We start from the raw sequence: 25,234 nt of genomic DNA on the forward strand, positions 1-25,234 counted from the left end.
AAACCGCTCTGAGTATTATGTCATGGGTTTCCATATCTTCAGATGACAGTAGTTATGGGATGAATGCAACATAAGCTTGTTGTTTTGGTTCAGGAGGAACTATAAAAGGTTGCTAACAAAAATTCGGACCGAATGCAATGATTGGACAAACTTTTTATGGTCCAACATCTTCCACAGACGATACACATATAAATACATTTAGACCTCTTAACCTAGTGATTGCTATCAGGGTGTGAAGAGACTTTCAACCAGCATAACAAAAAAAATTTTTGGAACAAATTACCTACTCTGCCTAGCCTGGGTTTCCCCATGCTGCCTTGCGCGCAACGCGATTTTATTCACGCTGCTAGGCAGCCTGGACACCATGGACCAGATTTTCCCCTCAAAAAGGGAACCAATCACAGAACGGGGAGGGAGCAGCAAGACGATGACGACGTCTATGCGACACACCGAAGCAGTTTGTTTATATCTATGGATCCAACATGGCAGCAGACACGAAGTTACCTTTCGACGCAGTCTTAGATAGTGTTCTAAGTAGTTTAGAACGCAAGTTTATTTCGTCTTCTTCCTCGTCGAATTTCTGTCGTTCTCCATACGTCATCTGGTATAATTGAAACGATTGGCTATGAGGTACGTACAGGCGCATTTGATAGACATTCGTAGCGCCCAATAAACGGCTCTGGGCATTCGTAAACCACGCCTCAAATACGAGAAAATGAACATGTGGTTCCCAGACCACGTCTCAATGAGATGAGGTCTGACGTTAGCCAGGCTATACCCTGCCTTTAACTAAAGAAAATTGCCAGTAGGCCTATGACCAGTAACTTTATATAGTTTAAGACTAAGTTTTAGCTTTGAGAGTGTGATGAAATGTTGAATGGTGTTTATTAATCTATGTTTAAGTAATTTCAGTGTGTTTACCGTTCCGAAGGTCGTTTGAACTGGTGGTCCACCATGTGCTCCAGCTGTAAGAAGCTATTACCGTTAGCCACAACAGGAGACGGCAACTGCCTTCTGCATGCAGCTTCTTTAGGTGAGACTTTCACAATTCACTTTCATACTCGCATGTCACATGTATTACATGAACACCTGTAATATCTGGAAAGAAGAGAAGTGTTAAGTCTCAGATTTTATGTGATGTTCCTTTAATTAGAAATGCAAGATAAATATGGAGTTGTATGTCTGACTTTCCGTGTGTTCCAGGAATGTGGGGCTTCCATGACCGGGATCTTGTGCTGCGGAAGAGTCTGTATGCCATGATGAAGAGCGGAGCAGAGAGAGAAGCTCTGAAGAGGAGGTGGAGGTGGCAGCAGACTCAACAGAACAAAGAGGTTGGCAACTATCCAGCTAACAAGAATATGTTCTAAGAAGTTTTGAAAATGTTACTTTGACTTTTCTTTGAACGTTCAAAAAGTCCATGTTTTTCCTTGGTTATGCGAACGTTAGGCGAACATTACATTTTATACATTTATGAACATTCTGAAACAAGTAGTAATATAAATTTCAAAGAAGTTAGACGAACGAACGATGTATAAATAATGTTTTTGTGTGAACGTTTTGAGAACATTATTAAAGACCAGATAACTTCTTATGAACATTTATGTTACTGGAAGAAAGTTTGTTCATAAATTTCTCTCCAAAAGTTATGAGCAATTAAAAATATATTTGTATTTATAAACTAGAGTTGTGTGTACAGGTATCTCTTAAACCCCTCACACAAGGGCTCAGCTATGCAGTAGTTTGCATAGACAGTATATAAACTGGACACAGCGACCCCATTGGATTCAACGGAGACAAGTGAAGTCAATTAGAAGCACTAACTTCCTGATGGTCGAGCGTACTGCGCAGACTCAAACTGAGCTTGACGACGTAGATGTGACGTGAGCAACCCGTCTATCTACTAGTAGCTGTACCAAGAGAAATCTAAATCATTCCCTTCCGAAACTTGCAGAGACGGAGAGTGTGAGTAGGAGGTGTCCATGAGCTAGGAGCAGGAGAAACTTTTGCTAAGTATTCTGATTAATTACTTTGTCATTTTGCCTCCACATCCCCCCGATTGCGCGCGAGCTTCTCCTCCTGTCCATACGGTAATCTCTCTACTGTGCGACAGAGAGTCGCGTGGTTATGACGCAATCGTTAGCCTATTTTTACAAAAACTGCTTCTACGGGGCCATAACGTAAGATACAAGGTAATGGAGCCTTTTATACATTTTCGTGTTTCTTTAGAAATAAATAATGGACAAATGGAGTCTTTAAACGCCTCAGATGTAAAGTTATTCGCTGTCAAAGTGACGCCAAAATGAATGGGAGTCAATGGGATGCTAACAGCAGGTGAAAATGAATGGGAGTCAATGGGATGCTAACAGCAGGTGATGGTCCGCTAGCCAATGGCGGCGCCCGGGGAAACTTCAAAATAATATGAAACCCTGCCCCCCTGGTAGTTTGTTGTTGGTCTGTCTCATTCATTTCTTTTTTTTTTCTTTTTTTAAGAATGGCCAGTGTTGCCACCTTGTGGACAAAGTAATTGTTGCAAAAAAATCATAATCAAGGTGTGTGCGAGAAAACGCTGGCTGCGCACGTTATGCCAATGTAGCCTAATATATGTGTAAAAACTGAGGTATACTTTGGGAATTTTTGCTTTTTTTTTAGATAGTATAGCTGAGAGAGGACAGGAAGCGAAGTGGCAGAGAGAGGGGGCGGGGTTAAGAAAGGATCACAAACCGGGACTCAAACTACATGTCGGAGTATTGCCTATCCCTGTCAACATTTTTTAATTAATATAATTAGCATCACCATTATAATTTTCTTTCTGTTCTAAATGACGACTTCTGTTATAGATATCGACAGTTATAAGAGAACAAAATCAAGTTCTCTTATAGTTTTTGCTATTTTAGCATCTGTTAAACAAGGCCTCAGACACACAAATAATTCTTTTTTGATTTAACCTTCAAAACATATGCTAACCACAAAGGATTTAAAAAAAACTTTTGTGTAGATAAACTGCCACTTCCCTTACTGTATCAAACAGCAGCACTGCATGTTATGCTATTACTGTGTTCGTGATGGTTTTTGTCGACGTTTACATTCCTTTTAGTTCTCGATTTGTTTCCTTAGCTGCCTACTTAGATAATACAAACTCAATAAATGCACTTCTTGCAAGTACTTTGGTAAGAAGCTGTCTGCCAAGTGAGTAGCGTAAACATTAGCCTGCAGTTCATAATGGCTTTCCCCATAAACACCCCTGCTGATTAGCTTGTGCGTTTCCTCCACAGCTTTTAGCGTAAGAGCTTATTGCTGTTACAGCATACCGGAGGACAGACAATCAGCAGTGTGATCGATAGCAGATCCTTGAATTTTTTATTAGCGGTACTGTTTTCATTGTTCTGAAGGCCCAGAGCTCTTGAATCAGCTTTTGCTGAATGAGGATCACTGATTAAAGTCGTATGAAATGAGTGGGTGTGGATGGAGTGGAAATGTTTGTGCGCATATGGGAGTGTGAGAGGTGGATGAGTGTGAACGAGTGGGTGTGTTTCCTTTAGAACTTGTGCATATTGATGCAACTGAGATAACACAGGGTAGAAAACTGAAGAAATAAAAGTGCATGTGCAGAGGAATTATTTTAAATGTGTTGAATACGTTCAGAGGTGTTTTCTTATGTTTACCCAACCTTCTGCTTTTCTATTCAGTGACCATTTTTTTTCTTGCTGTAACTCAAGCGTGTAAGTGTCAGTGTATACAATAATTATGTGTACTGACAAATAAAGAGAAGTTTAGCAAATATTTGAGACTATAGTCAGCTCTCAAACTGATTTTCAGCCCAATTTATTGAATTGCCATCAGGCAGAGCGATAATAAATAGCAAATAGGACATACTTAGAATAAGAAATTATGTTTGAAATCATCTAAAAATCCCTTCTTTTTTTTTTTTACAGTTGTTGTGACAAAAGTGATTGTTCGAAAATGTTCGGCTTTCTGTGTTTTCACTGTTATACGGAAGGGGGCGCTATTACGCATCTTCTGAAAGAGTACCAAATCTCCTGAGCAAAACACAGGCGAAAAAGATGTAGAAACATGCAATGTATCATTCATCATCATAAGCAGATGCATATGTATAAAAAAAAAGGAAAATAGGAAAGATGTCAGTCAATAAACGGGAAAACAAAGTAACTTGCATTACTTATTTGAAAAAGTAACTCAGATATTTTGTTGTAAAATTAAAAGTAATGCGTTATAAAAAAAAAATATAAATATATAAAAAATATATAAATTATATAAAATATTATATAAATATTATATAAAAAAATTAATAAATATAATAAAGTAAAATAAAACAGTGCAGCTAAAGAAAGAACATTGATTAAATTATAAACAGATTTAATAGATTAAATTATAAAATACACAATATAAAAAAAATTGTTGAATGGGTTTAAATTTAATAAGTATAAAGTATTAATTTATGGTATAAGGACAGGTGGTTTTGACAGGTGTGATGGATATAAATAGAGCATCTCCAGTAATATCAAGAGGAAATGTTGCAAGTGATATTGTGGGACGTTGTAAATCAGAAATCTCTTTCTCTCTGTAGTCGGGGCTGGTGTACACTGAGGAGGAATGGGAGAGAGAGTGGAACGAATTGCTGAAGCTGGCCTCCAGTGAGCCACGCACACACTTTAGCAAGAACGGCAACTCCAGTGGAGGGTAATGCTCACCCACACACCCTCACACATTTACATATTATGTTGTTATGTCACTTTCGGTTGTCTCTCCATTCCCACCTGCTGTATAGATATTCCGTTTCACTACAAACATGTAGTCTTATGCCAATTTTGTAACCATTTACAACAATACAACATCAAATGCTTCGGAATAAAAAAATCATATCAGCCTCCAACACACATTTACCCATCATAATATACACATACACACATTACATTTAGTAAGACATGAGTATGTCAGAGATAATGTGCAATGACTACAATGCACTCAAACTGTGGGCGAGCTATGGGCTGTCCCAGCATGCCCATCTTCAGTTCCCATAGATCACTCACACTGCACTCAGACTTCTATTAGAGGCCACTAGAGATTAACTCCATCCAGCAGCTACACTTAACACATGACTTTTAGACACTATGTCATTTTTAAAACACAAAGAACCCATCAAGAACCTTCTTTAGCAATTTTAGGGACTGTTATAATGCATGGAGAATAATGCAGTGCATGGTATTGAGCTTATTATGTGATTGAAAAAACACTTTATGCTCATTTAAAGGTGTGCCACTGCCACCTGGTGGCACTAATTGGAGTGTTACATTGTATTTGGCTTCATTCAGAATTGCATATTGCTAATACTCTTTCTGTAGTGTATACTGTGCACGATATGTACATTTTCTGGAAGGCTATACCCTACTGCATTTGGCAAATTGTACGCTGTGTGGAACATTGTATCCCACAATAATTTGTGCTTGAAATGAACTTCCATTTCCAGTGGGACACATGAACCAGAAGTAATGTCAGCCTTAAAGGGAAAGTTCACCCAAATTTGAAAAGTCTTTCATCAATTACTAACCCTCATGTCATTCCAAACCCGTAAGACTTTCGTTCATCTTCAGAACACAAATGAAGATCTTTTTGATGAAATCTAAGAGCTTTCTGTCCCTCCATTGACAGTTACGCAACTACTTCATAAAGAGATCGCAAAACTAATCCATATGAATCGGGCGGTTTAGTCCAGTTTTTTTGAAGAGACTCGATTGAATTATCTGATGATCAGATTAAATTTAGGCTTATGTTCACATATTAATATTCATCTACTCTCGTTTGTGGTAAATGGAAGCTCAAGCATGTTCGCTTGACATGCACGAACCAACAAGGTTCATTCTCGTGTTACGCAGCACGTTTGAGCTTCCAGAAGAGGTTTGTTCTCGTGCGTCAAGCAGGTTCGGTTCAACTTCTCTTTAAAAGCCTGAATTCAATCTATCCATCATATAAAGCGATCAAGACTTTTCAGAAAATTTGGACTAAACTGGATTTTTAGGACATTTTAGGTTATTGAGGAAAGTTTAAACTATCCCTTTAATTTCTAAGATGATAGCAACAATGTAGCATGCTAATATCAGAAGCATTTATAGTTGCATATTACTGTTTCACATACTATATTTATTTTAACACTATTTTTATTTTAAACTAATATGTATTCAGTATACACTGAGTACTGTAGTATGCATAAGCAATATGCTAATATTCCATCCTGAACATCCATAGCTCTGAGAGCATTTAGAAAATTCTGATTCTGATTTGTCTTTATAATGTCCTTATAATAGAATAGAATAGAATAGAATGAGGCATTTATATAGCGCTTTCATATGTACTACTGTACACCCAAAGCGCTTTACAATCATATCAGGGGATCTCTCCTCAACCACCACCAGTGTGCAGCATCCACTTGGATGAAGCGACGGCAGCCACAGTACAACGGTGCCAGTGCGCTCACCACACACCAGCTATAGGTGGAGAGAGGAGAGTGATAGCGCCAATTCAATGTAAGGGGATTATTAGGAGGCCATGATTGGTAAGGGCCAATGGGTGGAATGTGGCCAGGACACCGGGGTTACACCCCTACTCTTTACGAGAAATGCCATGGGATTTTTAATGACCACAGAGAGTCAGGACCTCGGTTTTACGTCTCATCCGAAAGATGAATTATGGATTAATAATGGTTAATCCATAACCATTGTAAGTGGAAAAATTCACCTTAAATATGAATGATGTAATTTCATGTTAAAAATTGTAAAATTCTAAGTTTTATATGCTGAGGAAACCATTGATTTTCTCTTGGCTAATTCTTCTCAAAAATGTAGTTCTGTGTCTCTGTGGTGTTTTCAAAACATTTTTCTGTTGTTTGAGAATTCTGACCAGCCCAGCATAGCAACAGTGGCTCAACCAATTGCATGCATTTGGGGCGGAGCTATCTATTTGTTCGACCAATGGCAGAAAGTGCGAGTATTAGGGTAACCTGTTTGAAAACAGTCAATATTTGTGCAGTTCCATTTGGTGACGCTAGTGCTGCAGAATAAAAACCAGAACAGTTGATCTCAGGTCACAGATCAGCGAGGTGGAAACTCTTCGCTGGAAGTCAACAGGTTTCTCCTCAGTAGTGTCAACTGAAGCGCTGCGGTTGAAGTCAAGTTTCGACCGCAAATTCAAGAATCTTGCTTCAGAAGGAAACGTACCCCTTACCTTTAATCTGCCTTCTGAAGTCACGCTGACTGGAAAGTGAAAGCATCAACCGCCATGTCTCTGGTCATGCTTCAGTCTTCTGGCTTGGAAAATGCAGCTTCCTGTTTTTCTCAGAGAGATCAGGGTTATGTGTGCTCTCACAATAGTGAGCTAAATATGAACGGCTTCCTTTTTACTTGTTTACAAAGACTAAAAGGCTGAAACATCAGTCACTTTATTCAGCTATAAACAATGACATAAACAGCTATATACAATGTTTTGTAAGTCTGGTACAGTATTTTAAAAGTCTAATACAGTTTCTATACAATACTATACAACACTTAAGGGAAGTGTAATAAGTGGCATGAAGGTTATTAATTGGATCGGTTTGCCTATTAAAAAGCTTTTTATGAGTTTTGGCTGCATTTCCACAATGGAAAGAGGAAAGTTTTACATCAATACTGTAGTAAAATTTGAATCCTTATTCATTCTGAAATGTTTTAGTGACATTTTATGAACAATTAGGTACGAAATGTTACAGTATATACTGCGAATATAGTCACATGGTCATTTTCTGTGCTATTTAGCTGCTACACATAGTTTGCATACTATTTTTTTTTTATTAGTCGAGATTATTCAGTATATACTGTACAGTATGCAGTAACAGTGTGCAAGATGTCCATTCTGAACGCAGCCATATTTCTAAGTGCTTTACAATGCATTTAGAAAATATGATCCAAAATGTCTTCTTCAGATTCTTATGTAGGCATTAAGTATCTGCTGTCTGAGTCTAAAGCTCACTCAAATTTGTTGTAGATCATTAGACGTGACATTGTGGTGAATTGGAAGCTGCACACATTGTTAACAAAATGCTGCTTTAATAAAAAATTATTGCCTGTATTGTTTTAATTTCCTTACTTTCACCATTATACAACCGCTCTTATGTCATGAGAATTATATTGTACATCAAATATACCACTATATGTGTCTGTGTGTGTTTCTCCTAAAGTGTGGACAACTCAGAAGACCCGGTTTACGAGAGTTTGGAGGAGTTCCATGTGTTTGTATTGGCCCATGTTCTGAGAAGACCTATCGTGGTGATAGCTGACACCATGCTCAGAGACTCCGGAGGGGAAGGTAAGATTCACAACCACAGTCACTTTTCCAGCCAGAATATGTGCATTTATTTTTTATTCAGACCACTAGAGGGCTTTATCGTTTTCTTTTTAACCCTGTTTAAATGGAAAACAACTTTATTTCCAATTAAAGCTGTTATCAAGAGTTATTAAATACCTCAACTTTGTGTGACTGTAATTACATGCTTGAATGCTTTTAAAGGATTAGTATGAACCAAACCACGACTTTCGTATGGAAGCTTGTTTCCGCCACTAAATAAAACATAAAAAGGGTAATCGCAACTTTTTATCTCACAATTCAGAAATTTTTTATATAAACTCACAATTCTCACTTTTTTTTCTCAGAATTGTGATATAACTCGCAATTGCGAGTTATTAAGTCAGAATTGTGTAATATAAAGTTGCAACTGCGAGTTATAAAGTCAAAATTGTGAGAAAGAAACGCACAGTTCTTTTCCCCTCAGAATTGGACTTTATAACTCTTAATTGTGAGTTTATATCTCGCAATTCTGACATAACCTGCAATTGCGAATTTATATTTCGCAATTCTGACATTATAACCCACAATTGCGAGTTTATATCTCGCAATTGTGACAAAAAAAGTCAGAATTGTGAGGTAAAAAGTATCTTTTACATTTTTTTTATTTCATGGCGAAAACAAGCTACCATACTTTCTTTTGTGAAAAAAAACACCTTTAAAACTTCAAAAAGGAAACAAAAGCTTGTTATTTACATGACTTGAGCACTAGCACCAGTCTTTATATGAAAACTTTGTTAGAAACAGTTTGAAATTATTTCATTTTTCACTGAAAATATTGTCTTCTGCCCTAGGTTTCCATGTTACATTAATGAGAGTAGTTTCATGAACAAACTATTCTTTTGAATCAAACCTTTTCAGTTCAACAACTATGTAAAGTTCATTCATTATGAGACAACTTAAATTCAGCGATAAAGCAGCTCTACAGAAAACAGTAGAGTCATTATTCAGCTCAATTCAGTTCAAGTTTTGTTCTCATCCGATAGTGTAGTGCAGTTGGATCAAGAATATTGCAGAACATTAATTGTCCACAATTAAGCAAGCCAAAGGCAACAATGGCAAGGAACCCAAACTCCATCAGGTTCCATTCATTTACAAATTTGGACTAATTCCTTCAACTCGCTGTTTCAATGATCCAAAGATGACCCGGAAGATTCGATTTAATTTAATTTTTGTATGAACTTATTCCTTTAAGATTCAGTTCCACCAGTGTCAACGAAACATTGTAGTATGAATTTAGTCTTTAAATTAAAAGTAGATGAATTGAAGTTTCATATAGACAAATTAACTTCTACCATTTTTGTTGTGCTTACCTTGCAGCTTTTGCCCCCATTCCCTTTGGAGGGCTGTACCTGCCGCTGGAGGTTCCTCCCAACCGCTGTCACTGTTCCCCGCTGGTACTGGCCTACGATCAGGCCCACTTCTCCGCCCTGGTGTCCATGGAGCAGAGAGACCAGCAGAGAGAGCAAGGTAGACACCAAAACCATCAACCGATCTCAGCAGATTGAATTAAACAATGACACAATGAGATGATACAGCAGTGGTTACGTAGGTATGTCTAATTGATATTAACCCTTAAATGCATGAATGTTTCGCCAATCATTATTACATATTCGGCTCTTTAGCGACCCGGATCTATATCTAACACTGATGGATCTCTACCTGTCGCGATTATATAAAACTCTCCTGATATTAGAGTAACGAATACAGAAGAATAAAATAAAGCATATTTTGTTACCTTTTGGAGCTTGGAAGGGTTCAGTTTGAGCAGATGTTTTATCATCACTGCCCTCATCAGAGCTCATTTCCCTGTACATTCAGCATCTGCCTCATATTCTCGAACTCAAACATATTCGCAAAACTATTAGTGAAATGTCACTTCATCATTGTGTCAGACTTCACTGTATATCAAACATTGAATTGCAATTATTCAGTCAATGAGTAATCAATGATTCAATTATTGTTGTGCAGAAAAATATACTTACACTGTTACACACCTCGGGTCGTTAGCGTTAACGACCCTATACAATTTGTACAAAAAATGAATGGGAAATTTTTTTTTTGTTGTTATATTGAATTTATTGAGGAATACTAAGAAGGTTGATGTCTAACTTTAAAAAATGAATGAGGGGGAGGGTGGTGAATGTCATCCCTGGTCACTAAAGACCTGAGGTATGCGTTTAAGGGTCAAAGTAAATCTAGACTCTCCAGATTTAGTGGTTAATTCCAGCCAGATATTTAGGAAGGAATGTTTAGTGATTAAATAGTGTTAGAAGTTTAAATACGAGGTCAAACCTTAGTAAATCACCTTGCATGATTCATGTAAATATTTTCCTCCCATAAATTTTGCTTCTGAAAAGGAAACTCCTACAAATGCAGTTGCAATAAGGTCAGCCGCAAAAATAACTGTCCACGCCTTTTCAGCGCAATTTTTTCACTGCGTCTTTAGTAAATCCTGACAGTAGTTTTTTAACACCAAAAGAGGGTTTGCGCTGGCTCAAGTTAATAGTAAATCTGGCCCAAAATGTTAAAAATCACAGTGCACATTTTGTATACTGCATACTGTAGAAATGGTATGAAAAACCTGTTGGTATGCAATACTAAATGTGTGGGAACCTGAAGTCAGTGAGATTTAATTATTTTATTTGCTGATTCATTCATCCAATTCAAGCTAGTAGTTTTAGCAAAGAACCGACTCGAATCCATCACATGCTGAATGAATAATGCAGACCTGAAATCTAATTACCTTTGATCAATTATTAAAAGCACATTTCGTAGACTCCAGTCGATCAGAGACTGAAACAGAAAAAAAAGGAACTATATTGTTTAATACTGTTTCAGACTCTCTCAGGGAGTCTGGCTGCCAGTTAAGTACATAATTCGATGTCTGTCTGAATTAGAGCCTCCATTCTAGACCATTATGGTTTATCTTGTAATCTGTATAGTATGGTGTAATGTGCAATACAATGTGCCCCCTCAGAAGTATAGTCTGTACACTGCAGTGTTTCCAGTGTGAGGTAAAAAAACAACACACAACAGGCTGATGTTGTCTAGGGCTGAATGGGAATGCAGGCAGAGATCCACTCATGCTTCTCTCTCTCTCTCTCTCTCTCTCTCTCTCTCTCTCTCTCCAACCCCCATTTCACGGACACACTGAGGCTGTCAATACAGTAAAAGCTGTTCTCCTCACACACACACAATCCTTTAAATCAGAATATGTTTTGTGAATTGTTGTGAAAATTTTACTTTTTTAATGGACGGAGTAGTCACATGTTGAATGCCTTATAGCGTACATTCTTTTTTTTTTCTTCTTTTTTTTATATGTCCGAAAGTCATGTAATGACTTGCAGTTGTGACAACTTGCCCCACATCGTGTGATAACATGCCCTTTAATAGAGTGCAACAAAACCCAATTTAACCTCTGTAGTCCCATTTAGCCACTTGTTAGCAACTGCCAAAAGCTTCAAAACATGACAAGAGGAAATTACAGGTGTATTTTATGCTGTAGAATAAAACATGAAAATATCTTGAGCTTGTGCTTACCACAGACCTTATTTCAAGCATTTAACCCTTTCAAAAAACCCATTCAGGACAATGGAACCAGAAGAGCTAAAATGCTAACTCATTTCTGGGTTTTGGCCTACAAAAATACCTGCAAATTTCAATTGCTTTTCAGTAAACCCTGATTAGAAAAAAGTAAAAGTTTGACAACTAGCCCCCAAATGTAAGTTTGCCAAGTTAACTCTGATTTGTTTAATTAAAGAACATTTTTGATGAAGTTTTGTGCCATAAAAATGGATAGACACTGCATTGTCTGTAGTTTATGTAAATAACATGTCTGGGTGATGTTTTTTTTATATATATATAAGAGAACGGATTGGTTGAGTGTTTATCCCACTAGATGGCGCTCTCTCCTTCTGTTAACCGCAAGAAACCTCCTTGCACGTACCCGATGACCCCAAAAGCATGTGGTCGGTTTGAAGCAGCGGGTTGTTGACAGATTAGAGGTCTTCGCTGTAGTCCCATTTCTCCAGGATATGAATGACTGACTCCTCTGAAAATAAAATAAAAACACCTTGCTCACTCCCGTCTGGAATACAGGAAATTGGTGGGTTGCCAATCTTTTTTTTTTTTAAACGTGTCATACTGGATATCATTTAACATTCATTCATATATTATATTTTATATTATATTACAGTTATAACTTTTAAACTAAACTAAACACAATTGATTAAATAACCAAGTAGTTTCCTCTTGCACAATTGATAAACAAAATTGATTAAATAACTCACCAAGAAGTTTCCTCTTGCTTTAATGAGACACCTGAGCTACTTTATCTGATAAAGTTTTGACAGGTTAGAAACTTTCCTCAAGAATGACCTAATAGCAAATTAATGTATAAATGAAATCCAGATGGGAAAGTCATTTGCAGTTGTGTGTGGTGGAATTAAATTATCTCAACAAGTATGGAAAATCACACAGAAGTCCCATCCACACAAACTGACAACATACACTATTTTGTTTTCTTTCCTTTGATGGAAAAAAAAGGCATTGAAGAAAAAGCATGAGATTGCAATTTTTAACTATCAACAACCCTAAAATTGAACTCTAATTTATGTTTTTAATGATCTAAAAATTAAATTAATAAATAAAAGTAACCCTAGTTGGGAATCAGTGCTTGTGCTATGCAGAGACGTGAAGGAGCGTTTGCCTCGGTTCCTTCTGAGCCAAATTAGGTCAAATGATGCAGCGTGTCTGGAGACAGTTAGTACCATGAGGCTCCACATACACATTTACCAGTCCTTTACACAAATGTACACACACAACAGGGCATCTCCCTCTGACTCATTTCCCCGGATTCTATTCTTACCCGATCCCTCTCCCTCTTTCTCTCTCTGTCCCTAAAGAACCACTTGGTCTCTGCCGTTTAGGGCAGATCAGTCCAGGCCAACCCCTACATGTGGTTTAGGCCCTAATCTGCTCCTCCCAAACCCCTACCTCCCTTCTTCCACTTCCCGACAGAGAGTCTGTCTCTGTGTGGCTGTCTTGGTGGGTGATACCCCCTCCCTCCCCCCCTCCCGGATCTTCCGCTCGGGTCTGCCAGGGAGTGCCCGTCTGCCCAGTGTGTGTTCAGGTGCCAGCGGTTTCCCGAGAACACTGAGACTCTTTTGTGTGTGTGTGTGTAAAAGAGAGAGAGAGTGAGAGAAGAGAGAGAGTCAGAGTTGTGTGTCAAAGACTCTGTGACATTTTTCACGAGTTTTGTGGCTTTTGGTGTTTGCTATCTTTGAACATCTATATGTTAGTCTGAAAGTTTATAAAACAATTTGCATTTGGCAGATATGCACATAAAAAAATTACACTTTTTCTCTTGCAGAAAAGCAAAGCAAAAATGTGGATGTCTCATTCTGCACTCGTGGGCGGGTCAATTTTTTGTCCAATCAAATTCTTTAGAATGAAAATGCTTCACCCAAAAATGAAAATTCTGTCAATAATTACTCACCCTCATGTCGTTCAAATTAAGACCTTTTTTATATATTTTTTATATTTTTTCTGTCCCTCCATTGACAGCTACGCAACCAGCACTTTGACGCTTCAAAAAGTTCATAAAGAGATCGTAAAACGAATCCATATTCATTCAGCGGTTTAGTCCAAATTTTCTGAAGAGACTCGATCGCTTTATATGATGAACAGATTGAATTTAGGCTTTTATTCACATAAACAAAAGCTCAACCAAACCCGCTTGGTTCTTGCTGAAGCTCAAACGTGCTGCGTAACACCAGAATGAACCTCATTGGTTCTTGCTGAAGCTCAAGTGGCTGCGTAACACATGAGAATGAACCTCATTGGTTCTTGCTGAAGCTCAAACGTGCTGCGTAACATGAGAATGAACCTCATTGGTTCTTGCTGAAGCTCAAACGTGCTGCGTAACACGAGAATGAACCTCATTGGTTCTTGCTGAAGCTCAAACGTGCTGCGTAACACGAGAATGAACCTCATTGGTTCTTGCTGAAGGTCAAACGTGCTGCGTAACACGAGAATGAACCTCATTGGTTCTTGCTGAAGGTCAAACGTGCTGCGTAACACGAGAATGAACCTCATTGGTTCTTGCTGAAGGTCAAACGTGCTGCGTAACACGAGAATGAACCTCATTGGTTCCTGCTGAAGCTCAAACGTGCTGCGTAACACATGAGAATGAACCTCATTGGTTCTTGCTGAAGGTCAAACGTGCTGCGTAACACGAGAATGAACCTCATTGGTTCTCGCTGAAGCTCAGACATGCTGCTTCACACGAGAATGAACCTCATTGGTTCTTGCTGAAGCTCAAACGTGCTGCGTAACATGAGAATGAACCTCATTGGTTCTTGCTGAAGCTCAAACGTGCTGCGTAACACGAGAATGAACCTCATTGGTTCTCGCTGAAGCTCAGACATGCTGCTTAACACGAGAATGAACCTCATTGGTTCTTGCTGAAGCTCAAACGTGCTGCGTAACACGAGAATGAACCTCATTGGTTCTTGCTGAAGCTCAAACGTGCTGCGTAACAGGAGAATGAACATCATTGTTCTCGCACATCAAGCAAACATGCTTGAGCTTCCGTTTACCACAACTGATGTGAGTTGATGAATGTTTAAATGTGAATAAAAGCATAAATTCAATCTGTTCATCATATAAAGCGATCGTATCTCTTCAGAAAATTACTTATCCGCTCTATTCATATGGATTAGTTTTACGATCTCTTTAGCTGTCTCGGAGCTGTCAATGGAGGGACAGAAAGGTCTCCGATTTATTAAAAAAGATCTTCATTCAGAAGATGAACGAAAGTCTTACGGTTTGGAACGACATGAGGGTGAGTAATTATTGACCGAATTTTCATTTTTGGGTGAACTATCCCTTTAAGACCACATTCCTCTGACTAGCAATACAGAGTAGCATAGTTAACAGCTGTGATGTAAATTAAAGCTGTTTGTAAAAAAAAGAAAAGGGACAAGCCTGTCAGTATGTCTATAGCTCAAACTTCCTGTTTTAAAATGCGTCACCAAAAAGAAGAAAATTGTGTCAAGTCAGTTCATGGGGTTTTTACATTAGTAGTCTACTTTTGGCTCTCTTTGCTGTCGTCAATCTTCCTAAAAATAAAAACAAATCCTCAGACTCTTATTCACCCATGCACACACACACACACATACGCACACACATTTGTTATTTTATCATGGTGAGGACTTCCCATTGACTATGTTAAGCTAATTGTAGTAGCTATACCTCAACCCTACCTCAGCATGTATGCCCTTTAATTTTGTAAATATTATTTAGTTATTTTATTAAGATGTTTTCATGAAATCATCATATAGGCACTATACAGATAGCAGAACCTTTACCTATTCCTTATGGTTAGACATAAGCTACAAAATAATAGTCAAGGTGAACAAAATGTGGTCCTATACCTTTCATCCAATTTTCTCTTTTTACTCGTGTAATCATTCTTTAACCACAGGGCAATTGGTCTCATTGATTTTAGTCATTGATTTAAAGTCAATTAATTTAAGCTGTTTTTGTGTTTAAAGGCCCTTTAGAATCTTTGTAATAGAGGCACTTTTCCTGCGGGTTACAGACATACTAAATGGCTTCCCTGTGATGTGCCATAATGCTTTAATGCACCTTCATTTTTCTGTGGTTACACTTTATATGACACCAGTCAACCAATAGGAAACTTGTGTTGCTATTTTGAGTCACGCCTCTCCAGTTTTATGAAGACCTCTATTTTCTTTGGCATCTGGCGGGCAGCTTTTAAAGTTTCATCTTGTAAGAATGAAAAACCTTCTTGTACCATGACCAGCTCACACCATGCTTGGGTTAAAAACATCCAAACTGCAGATTCCATCAGCAGTAATTATCAGGAGACTTTCGGATATTTCTGTAAACAGTTTGCGTGGTTTATGTGGCCCTGGAAAATATGTTAGGGAATCAGATTCCCTCTCAGAATCTCCCTCTGAGATTCATGTCGAAGCTTTGTTTAGCTGCATGATTATTGTTTACAATGGCTGTAAAATACACAGCTGCGAACGAAACTCCTGAATTCACACCTCATCAAGCACAAGCACGGTTTGCGTGACTAAAGAGGACTAATTGTTTTCCTTAGTGGGCGCAACTGCAGTGATTGATATCACCCACCAGAGGGGGGAGAGTCAAGAAAACCTCAACGATCCTAGGAAATAATGCCTTGGGATCATTCTCAAAAGGATTATATCACACATGCCGCACATGACAGATATTCCCGCTCATTGCCTGTCTAACTTTCCTCAGGCGGTGCCATGTCGTGCAGCCAGACCCACTCGGTATACATCAACCTCCACATCCTGCCAACAGAATAAACTCTGCATGTAATGCGCTTGTAATGTAGCATGTCAGACTCCATGAGCAATGTTGTCTGTCAACAACTTCTGTTTGTATTATCACGGCAGCGCTCGGCAAAAGACCTTATTTACAGTCTCGTCGTCTTCTGGTTACTTGTCTATTATCACTCGCACTGATGTCTCCTGTTTATTCAGTCAGTGTATTTGGGTTATAATAACAGTACCGAATACAAACAAATATTCCAGGAATCAACGGCCCTTCTTCCTTGAGAGCGGCCCTCGACGTCACAGTTTTCGAGCGTATGCGTTTCAAGTGGGTCAGTCAAGGACAGGTCTGCATGACTGCCAGAAGGGATACAAAATACATTATGCTCCTGTCCCTCAGGGTAGAACTGGCAGTGGTGGTGTTTAGACCTGGAATAAGCCCAACTGGTAACAACAGTGCGAGCTGAAGCGTGTGAGTGTGTATGCTAGGCCAGAGAAAGGAGGACAGCTGCAGTGTAGGAGTGGGGACACAACCCCACATAGCTCCAGCGTTCACCGTCTGACCCCACTCTGGTGGGAAACTGTATCTATGTGTGTGCAACGGGGAACACAATGGGGTACTTGTTGGCCCATGTGTATGAATTGTATGTTATTCCGAACAGTGTGTGCTCTACTTTGGGAATTCCACCTACATTTCTTTCAGTTTGGACTTTGGATGCTCTTTCTTGTCCTGGTGTGACTCCCCAAGAATTTGACCCACAAAATGCTGGAAGAAACATCATAGCCTCACATGCGCCAGCAGTTTGTGTTTCAATAATATTGAACAGAACGTGATGGTTGGGGTAAATGATTTTGGCAGCTTTGATGTTTTCTTGGATCAAAATTTTTTGTTGGTCTTGGAACTACATTCCTTTCAAAGAAACATAGTTGTGTATGAGCTTTGAGATTGTGTAGAAATGATGTATGTTTCTGTTAGTCAGTGTTATTCTGACATTATTTTCAAAGTTTTTTGTTTAATTGCCAAATTTCTGTTGTATAACTACACTACCCATAATCCCACGAGATCCGACTTTAATCCACCAATCAGAGAAGTTGATGTTACTATGAAAACTAGAACCACGTCATAACAGCTCAGCAGTGACCTTCCACTCCCATGAAATAGTGTGAATGGCAGTCTCTCTATACTCTTAAGCAACATATTTCTATCAGAATTTTGCAAAAAACTTTTTTACTTTTTACTTTATAATCAACGAGTACAAATCAGTAGTTTAATAGTAGGCATGTTTGGACATTAAAGACAAAATGTCTTGCTGAAGTGAAAAAGTTGGGAATTCTTAGAGGGTGGACTGAGATTTTGGATTATATGAATGTTCAGTAGACCAGCTGGACATTTTTGGCGCTTGTTGTTGCCAGGATTGTGAACTAAAAGACGTGAGTGGGAGGCAAAGTCGTGTGCTGATTGAAAATTTAACAGGGAGGAAGGGAGGAAGAAAATTTAACAGGGAGGACTTCTCTACACACCATAGATTCATAATTTGACAAAAAAACATACTGTGATTATTTTGAAATATTGTGATTTGAACTGCTCTAAGATAAAAAAAAATAAAAAAATTTCAAGTAATAGGTTTTAAATGTTCCTCAGTCCATGTCTTGTGAAATACTGGTGTATTTTTCTCCGTTTGTGATCTTGTTTCATATTATTAGATTTGTATAATAACTTGTTATAAATTGTTATAAATGTGTGTCCTGAACATAAGCGCAAATCTTGAGTGTAAATTTTGTGGTAAAATAATCATATATGTATTTATCATTAACTGATTTTTTAAAAACTTTTTTTCTGCCTTACTACACAAAATGTATCTCTCCTTGACCTTTTCTTTCACACACACACATTCATTCAGTACTGTGACTCGATGTCTCTCACTCCTACTCTGCATAGTGTCATTTAAATGAGTCACTGAAGAGCATTATGTTCACTGTGAGTTCTACCCAGCAGTCACCTGGCAAATGGCAGCCCGTTCATGAGGAGAGGAGACAGTTTGTTCTATCAGTGAGAGCATGTTTGTGAGAGGATGGTCACAACCAGAAGGGGCTGGAATGTCCTCTGTTCAAACATGCTGTATTTTCCAACAGTCATGAGAACTGAATCTCTCTCTTTATCTATTTTGCTTCAACCCATTCTCTCTTTTCAATTCCATGCCTGTGGTCTGAAAAGACTAGTCAGGTACAGTGATGAATAGAGTGACGTGAAAGGGGGGGAAATGGAAGTAGTTAGAACGGATGGAAGGCTGTGTTATTTTCTTTTTAGGAAACAGTGCCGCACCCAGGCCTGTTCACGTATGTCTCGCGTACCCCTTGATTAATGTTGAAATGTTTTTCCTGTCAAATGGGTGTTGGAAGCATTGAAATATGATTTTTGTTTCTCTTACAAGTTTTTTTTATACCAAGTAGTGAAGGAGTAATGGATGATTCTTTGTGAGGAGCAGCCCACTGAGTCAGTTTTTAGGAATAATTCCCTAAAAATGGAAAATCTTACATTATTTATGTGAAAGACAACATTATGCACTGATAATCTCCACCTGTTAAATTAAATATTGTGCCTATGATACAGGTTGGACGTCAGTTTAATCAAACATAATGACAAAACCTTAAGTTTTGGGTGAACTATCCCTTTAAGAGAAGCTAAGCAGTGTAGTCATTAATCTGAGCAAGAACACTCTTTCCCTAGTCGTAATATCCACCTATTTGCTTCAAAAATTGAAACTAGTTTGTTTTGAAACTAGTTGCAACCTGGTTTGCATCCCATTTCTGAATGTTACATCTAAATCTTTCATGTTTTCTTTATGTCCCTCCCTTTCAGCCGTCATCCCACTGACTGACTCTGAGCACAAGCTGCTAGCGCTGCACTTCGCGGTGGACCCTGGGAGGGACTGGGAGTGGGGGAGGGATGACAATGACAATGCTAAGCTGGCAAAGTAAGACCCCACTTTTTCTCTCTCTCATCCTCCATCCACCACTACAGCAAGCTTAGCTAAATTAAATTAATAACTTGTGAGCATGCTCTAGCTTGAATGAGAGGTAATTGAGACAAAGGTCAGGTAGGGCCAAATGAGGGCATCTATCTATATGTTATCTTTACCATATGAGGGATTATAGAAGGGTTAAATCTGTCCAGAAGGTCCCAGCACATGGCACCAGGCCACATTATTCTCACAGAGGTCAATCTAAACTTGAATGACTCATCTTAAAGCCTCATTCAACAATTAAAGCCTGTGCATGTTCCAAACTTTTATCAGTTGCATATTCTTGCATTTTGTCTTATGGTTGAAAAGATTTATGCAGGATGTTTCCAGTGACTTTCCAGAGGTCAGCCAATTAAAGCATATAAATAAATTGCAGCAGCACCACCCCAGCTATGATTTACAGAAGGAAGAACTGAGACACAAAACAAACATCTGCGATAAAGCAACTGTAATGAGTTGGCCCCCACTCCATTGGCTCCATAATGGACTGATGAATACAAACTAATTGCTGTCATTCTCTGGAAACTAGATTTATGCACTGATTGAGTTCCTAGTTGCATGCCTCAAATGGTTTGTAATTTCTACCATTCCTTCACTGGCACGTAAGAGATGACAAGAAATTGCAGCATGCCTCACTCGAGCTGATAAAAAACCTTTTGTGCTACAAATAAGGTTTTTAGAAAAGATGTTTGACTATGTTCTCCTCTCACTCTAGTCTTATTCTATCACTGGAAGCTAAACTAAACCTTCTGCACAACTACATGAATGTAACATGGATTCGAATTCCTTCTGAAACAAGGGTAAGTGGTCATCCATTTATTAGTTGACAAAAATTCTCCTGGAGGCAGGGCCATGCACATTTTGAGGGGCATTTCAGGCCACCCCCTTAAGTTCCACACCTGCTCCAACACACTTCACTGTTTTTTTCACATATTCCTAAAGACCTTGGTTAGGTGGTTCAGGTTTGTTTGATTAGGGTTGGCACTAAAATCTGCAGGATGGTAGCCCTCCAGGAGAAGTTTTTTTCCCCCATGTTTTGTAATATTTGACAACATTACTTTGTTAAAGGTAATCTCAGTTTTGAGTCCTTATGACAGATCTGTGTATTACAGGCTCCCTTGGCTCAGCCCGAGTCGCCAACTGCCTCTGCAGGTGAGGATGTACAGTCTCTGGCAGAATCCATGGACTCGGACCGGGAGTCTGTTTGCAGTAACTCCAACCTCAATAATGGAAAGTCAATGAAGGAGAAAGACAAGGACAAGCAGCGAAAGGACAAAGACAAAACACGGGCAGACTCAGTGGCCAACAAACTGGGCAGTTTCAGCAAGACTCTGGGTATCAAACTTAAGAAGAATATGGGTGGACTTGGAGGACTTGTCCATGGCAAGATCAGCAAGTCCACCTCAACAAATGGTAGAACGGTAGAGAACGGAGAGCAGAAATCTAAGAAAAAGGACTCAAAAACACGAAAAGGGAGCAAAGAGGAGTCAGGCCAGTCAGCCAGCACATCCTCCTCAGAGAAGACAACCAGTCCCTCACCTACAGACCGCGCTTCTGGTAGCTCACCTGTTGAGAGACCGCCAGGATCAGGCAAAATCTCGGGTGATCGGACACTGGACAACTGGAAGTACAGCACAGATGTCAAACTCAGCCTGAACATCCTTCGAGCAGCCATGCAGGGTGAGCGCAAATTCATCTTTGCTGGGTTGCTGCTCACCAGCCATCGACACCAATTTCATGAAGAGATGATCAGCTTCTACCTAAGCAGCGCCCAAGAACGCTTCAGTGCTGAGCAGGAACAGAAGAGAAAGGCTGAGGCTGAGAAGAAGCCTCAGACCAATGGGGTGGCGCTAAAGAAGCCTGAGCAGGAGAGTGTTTTCCAAAGGGAGCGTTCAGATAGCTCTCCACCTGAGAGTTGCTCACCGGTGTTGCACCCTAGCCATAATCTTTCCCAGGCTGTGAAGATCCAAGAAAGGGGAAGCCCAAAGCTTGCTGCTTCTCCCATCCCGATACCCATCCCAGTCTCCATACCAGGATCCTCCATGTCCCCTGTCCCTTTCTCCTCCCCTAGTAACGGTGCTAAGAGACCTGGACCAGTCCCTGTTTCAGCTCACTATAGCCATACACCACCTATCCAGAGGCACAGTGTCATCCACCTGAGGGATGTCAATGTGCAATCATCCAGCTATCAAGATGAGTCCTACAAGCCAATGATAGGCACTCTCAAAACTTGTGCCACCTACCCCCAGCAAAACCGCTCACTGTCCTCTCAGAGCTACAGCCCAGCCCGCATGTCTGGCATCCGTACTGTCAATGCCGTAGACACCCTACCATACAACATGCCTGGGGAACATAAATCCCACACTTATACCAACGGCTTCAACACTGGCGACATCCGGGACTGTCTGGAGTTCGCAGATGAAGACCCGATGCCCAATGCCTGGCTTGGGCAGGACAAAACCAAAGGGCAGAGTGGTGTTTGCCCAATGTACTGTTTTCAGCAGAAACGCTGCAGGAGGGAGAACTGCACCTTCTATGGCCGACCCGAGACAGAGAACTTTTGCTCCTACTGTTATAGAGAGGAGCTGAAACGCAGGGAACGAGAGTTGAAGGTGCACCGACCTGGATAGCCCTGCAAACATGCACACATATATAGCCACCCCCCAATGTGCGTGAAAAGAACAGCAACACCACCACCTTTTTTGCACTTTGCAAGTGATACAAAGAACTGGCATAACATTTTCCTACTATATTTAAGATCGGCCTCCTTGTATTCTTGTTACTTTACTCTCAATAGCGAACAGACATTGCTTTACAATGACAGGAAGTGCAACCAGAATCAGTTTACAGCTTTGGCCAGAGATTGTGTTATTGTTTGTTCTATGTCCAATTGAAATCAGTCTTTTACTTGTTCTAGAGTAAAAGCTCTTGTCTGTGCATTTTGCTCAATCTGTGTTGTAAAACTCCTTGTACATGCAGAAAGAGATGTAAAAGCATATGTCAGTCTCTAATGGAGTTTCCCAAATCATAGAAAGGAAAACTCAGTTTAGAGGTCATTATAATGCAATACTTCACAGCATAGCTCTTTGGAATCTTAATACCGAATAACATTGATTTTTGCTGTGCATTGCAAATAATTACAAGGGAGGGAGGTCCACTGTTCAGCACTCTGATTTTTTTGAAAGCAATAAGTTTGTTAACAACCGCCACCCCTCCCCCCTTTTATCTATGCATTCATGACGTCAGCCATATTCTACTTTTCACCATATGATTCTAAGGGATATCGATGTGATTGTAAAAGGTCTGCTGTACAAGGATTATTATGGTGGAAAATATTCAATATGTGGCATATCAAAGTGTGCTCTCAACTTGACCTTGTGACTTTCCATCATGCACTATATTGTAATTTAAAGCCTTTTCATAGGAGGGTTTGCATTCCATCATGATGATATCAAATGAAACCTCACTATTGTGTGCTACTTGACATCCGATACAGTAAGCATTTGACTTCCACTCATTGCTGTCTGTATTTGCAATATATAACAGTCATGCTAGCGAATGCTAAGTTACAAGAACCACCTTATCTGAGGATATAAGTATGAAATGCAAACCCTAACAGTATATACTTCAGCAGTGGACTGAAGTTGGAAAGCTTATGAAACTGTGTATGTGTAAACTGTTTAATACCTGTTGGCACAGCTCGGCTACAAGCAACTGGCAACTGGTCATCAACATTCTGTAGCTAACTCATGCTAACACTGCCATGCTTGCCTCTCATGTGCCAAAAAGGTCCCTCACCTCCATTTAATTTGTCCTCAGGTATATTAGTCTTAACCACACAATTGTGATGATCATATACATAGAAGCAACTAAATCTATAAATGTAAAATTGGTTATTTAAAGGTTCAAATCTACCTCTGAAAAGCATTTTAGATTTTTGACTTGTATATTACACAACAGCGTAAAATCGTGTTCTGACAAGGCAGTGTGATATATATATATATATATATATATATATATATATATATATATATATATATATATATATATATTTAACTTCAATTTTCATGTCTACAATGGAAATGAAAAATGTGGTGACACAACAAATTCATAGCCAATCAGAACATGTTTTACGTTTAATAGACCAATTAGATTGCACTTTGGGTGGCGCTGCCCAGTTAAACCAAGCTATGGACAACATTTCCATATGTTGCTTGGTGCAGTAATATTTAGTTTTGACATAAGCTCATATTAATTTACTCTTTGTCAATTTGTAGTATACGTTGTTTAACCAAATCTCTACATGTAAAAACTGGACATTTAATGGTACAAGCCTACCTTTTTCTTTTCTTTTCTTTTTTAAATCACTCCAGATTTTGCTCACGGCAGTGCAAAAACAGTCACATACAACAACATGCTAAGCTACTGACTGACTAACTAGCTAACAAATGTACCACAGCTCACAGTGCTAGTTCTCATTGTGTGCTAGAAAATCAGGATGTTACAGGTAGCTGCACCAATCAAGTTAACTAGCATGACTAGCGTGTTAGCCACTTTGTGTGCCTCTGCTAAGCAAAGGCCCCACCAAGTGCTTTTCTACTCAATGGACAAGATTATCATAAGAGCAGCGCTTGTTGTGTTTTGTTGTGTGGCAGTGTCCAGGTAACCAACTCCGTGTCTCTGTGAGTGTTTTGTCTTTCCTGGCCAAGGATGTCCACTGCTTTGTTCTCTTCCCACATTTCTACACCTCCACAATTATGTGTCTTTTGCCTCCCATCCTCCTGCTTTTCCTCTGCCTCCTTTATATTGGACAAGCTCATGGACTCTCACTGTCTTAGAATTGTAAAATATGATTTTGTATTCATTTGAGAGTTTTACACTACTTTAAATTATTAATTTGCACATTAGGTACCGATGTAAATAGCAGGAGAAAAAGAGACAAAATAAGATTAGTTGTTAACTGTGGTGTCCGTGTGGTTCTTTTAATAGTTATTGTGGAAGAAAGGTGTGTGCTTGAGTGCTAGCAGACTTGCGTGCCTGCGTGTGTGTTTTTCCTCAACGTTCTGTAACTTGAGCAGCGCCCTAGGCTGTTGTTTCAGGCTACAGCATACAACACCCATATTAGACTGTCTGCCTTCTCATAGGATTGAGCCTTGAAACTGGAATAAAATCCAGTATAAAAACTGCACGTCTTGTGGTGGTCAGCTTCCATATCCCTGCAGTATTTGCTGTCAGTCGTGGAACATGGCTTTAGCATGAAACACAGCACCAAACAGCTGCCCCTCAGGTCACCTGTCTAACATCTGCCAGAAAAGCCTCGCCCTGACAGTGAACTCTCTGTTATGTTGTACGTTAATTTAAGATGAACATTTTTCACATACTGTACATAGAAGGATTTTAATGGCCTGGGATTTAAGTCACAAATCAGGTCACTTTAAAGAACGGGAGGTAAATAGCTTAATAATTTGGGTCACCCCTAAAATTTTAATC

At 39.2% G+C, this 25,234-nt stretch overlaps 1 protein-coding gene across 2 annotated transcripts in view; it reads left to right on the forward strand.

Moving 5' to 3' along the window:
* The window catches only part of otud7a (OTU deubiquitinase 7A), a 78,532-nt gene extending 53,828 nt beyond the window's left edge, over nt 1–24,704 (forward strand). For both annotated transcript variants that reach the window (XM_082159835.1, XM_082159836.1), the window contains exons 6-13: nt 932–1,033; nt 1,204–1,331; nt 4,586–4,698; nt 8,225–8,352; nt 9,709–9,858; nt 19,582–19,696; nt 20,460–20,544; nt 20,857–24,704. In XM_082159835.1, coding sequence (XP_082015961.1) covers nt 932–1,033; nt 1,204–1,331; nt 4,586–4,698; nt 8,225–8,352; nt 9,709–9,858; nt 19,582–19,696; nt 20,460–20,544; nt 20,857–22,374 — 2,339 coding nt within the window. In that variant the 3' untranslated portion in view covers nt 22,375–24,704. The remainder of the gene's footprint in view (nt 1–931; nt 1,034–1,203; nt 1,332–4,585; nt 4,699–8,224; nt 8,353–9,708; nt 9,859–19,581; nt 19,697–20,459; nt 20,545–20,856) is intronic.
* Nucleotides 24,705–25,234: the final 530 nt, after the last annotated feature.

This window comes from Leuciscus leuciscus, assembly GCF_965113295.1.
Source record: "Leuciscus leuciscus genome assembly, chromosome: 25".
Classification (NCBI taxonomy): Eukaryota; Metazoa; Chordata; class Actinopteri; order Cypriniformes; family Leuciscidae; genus Leuciscus; species Leuciscus leuciscus.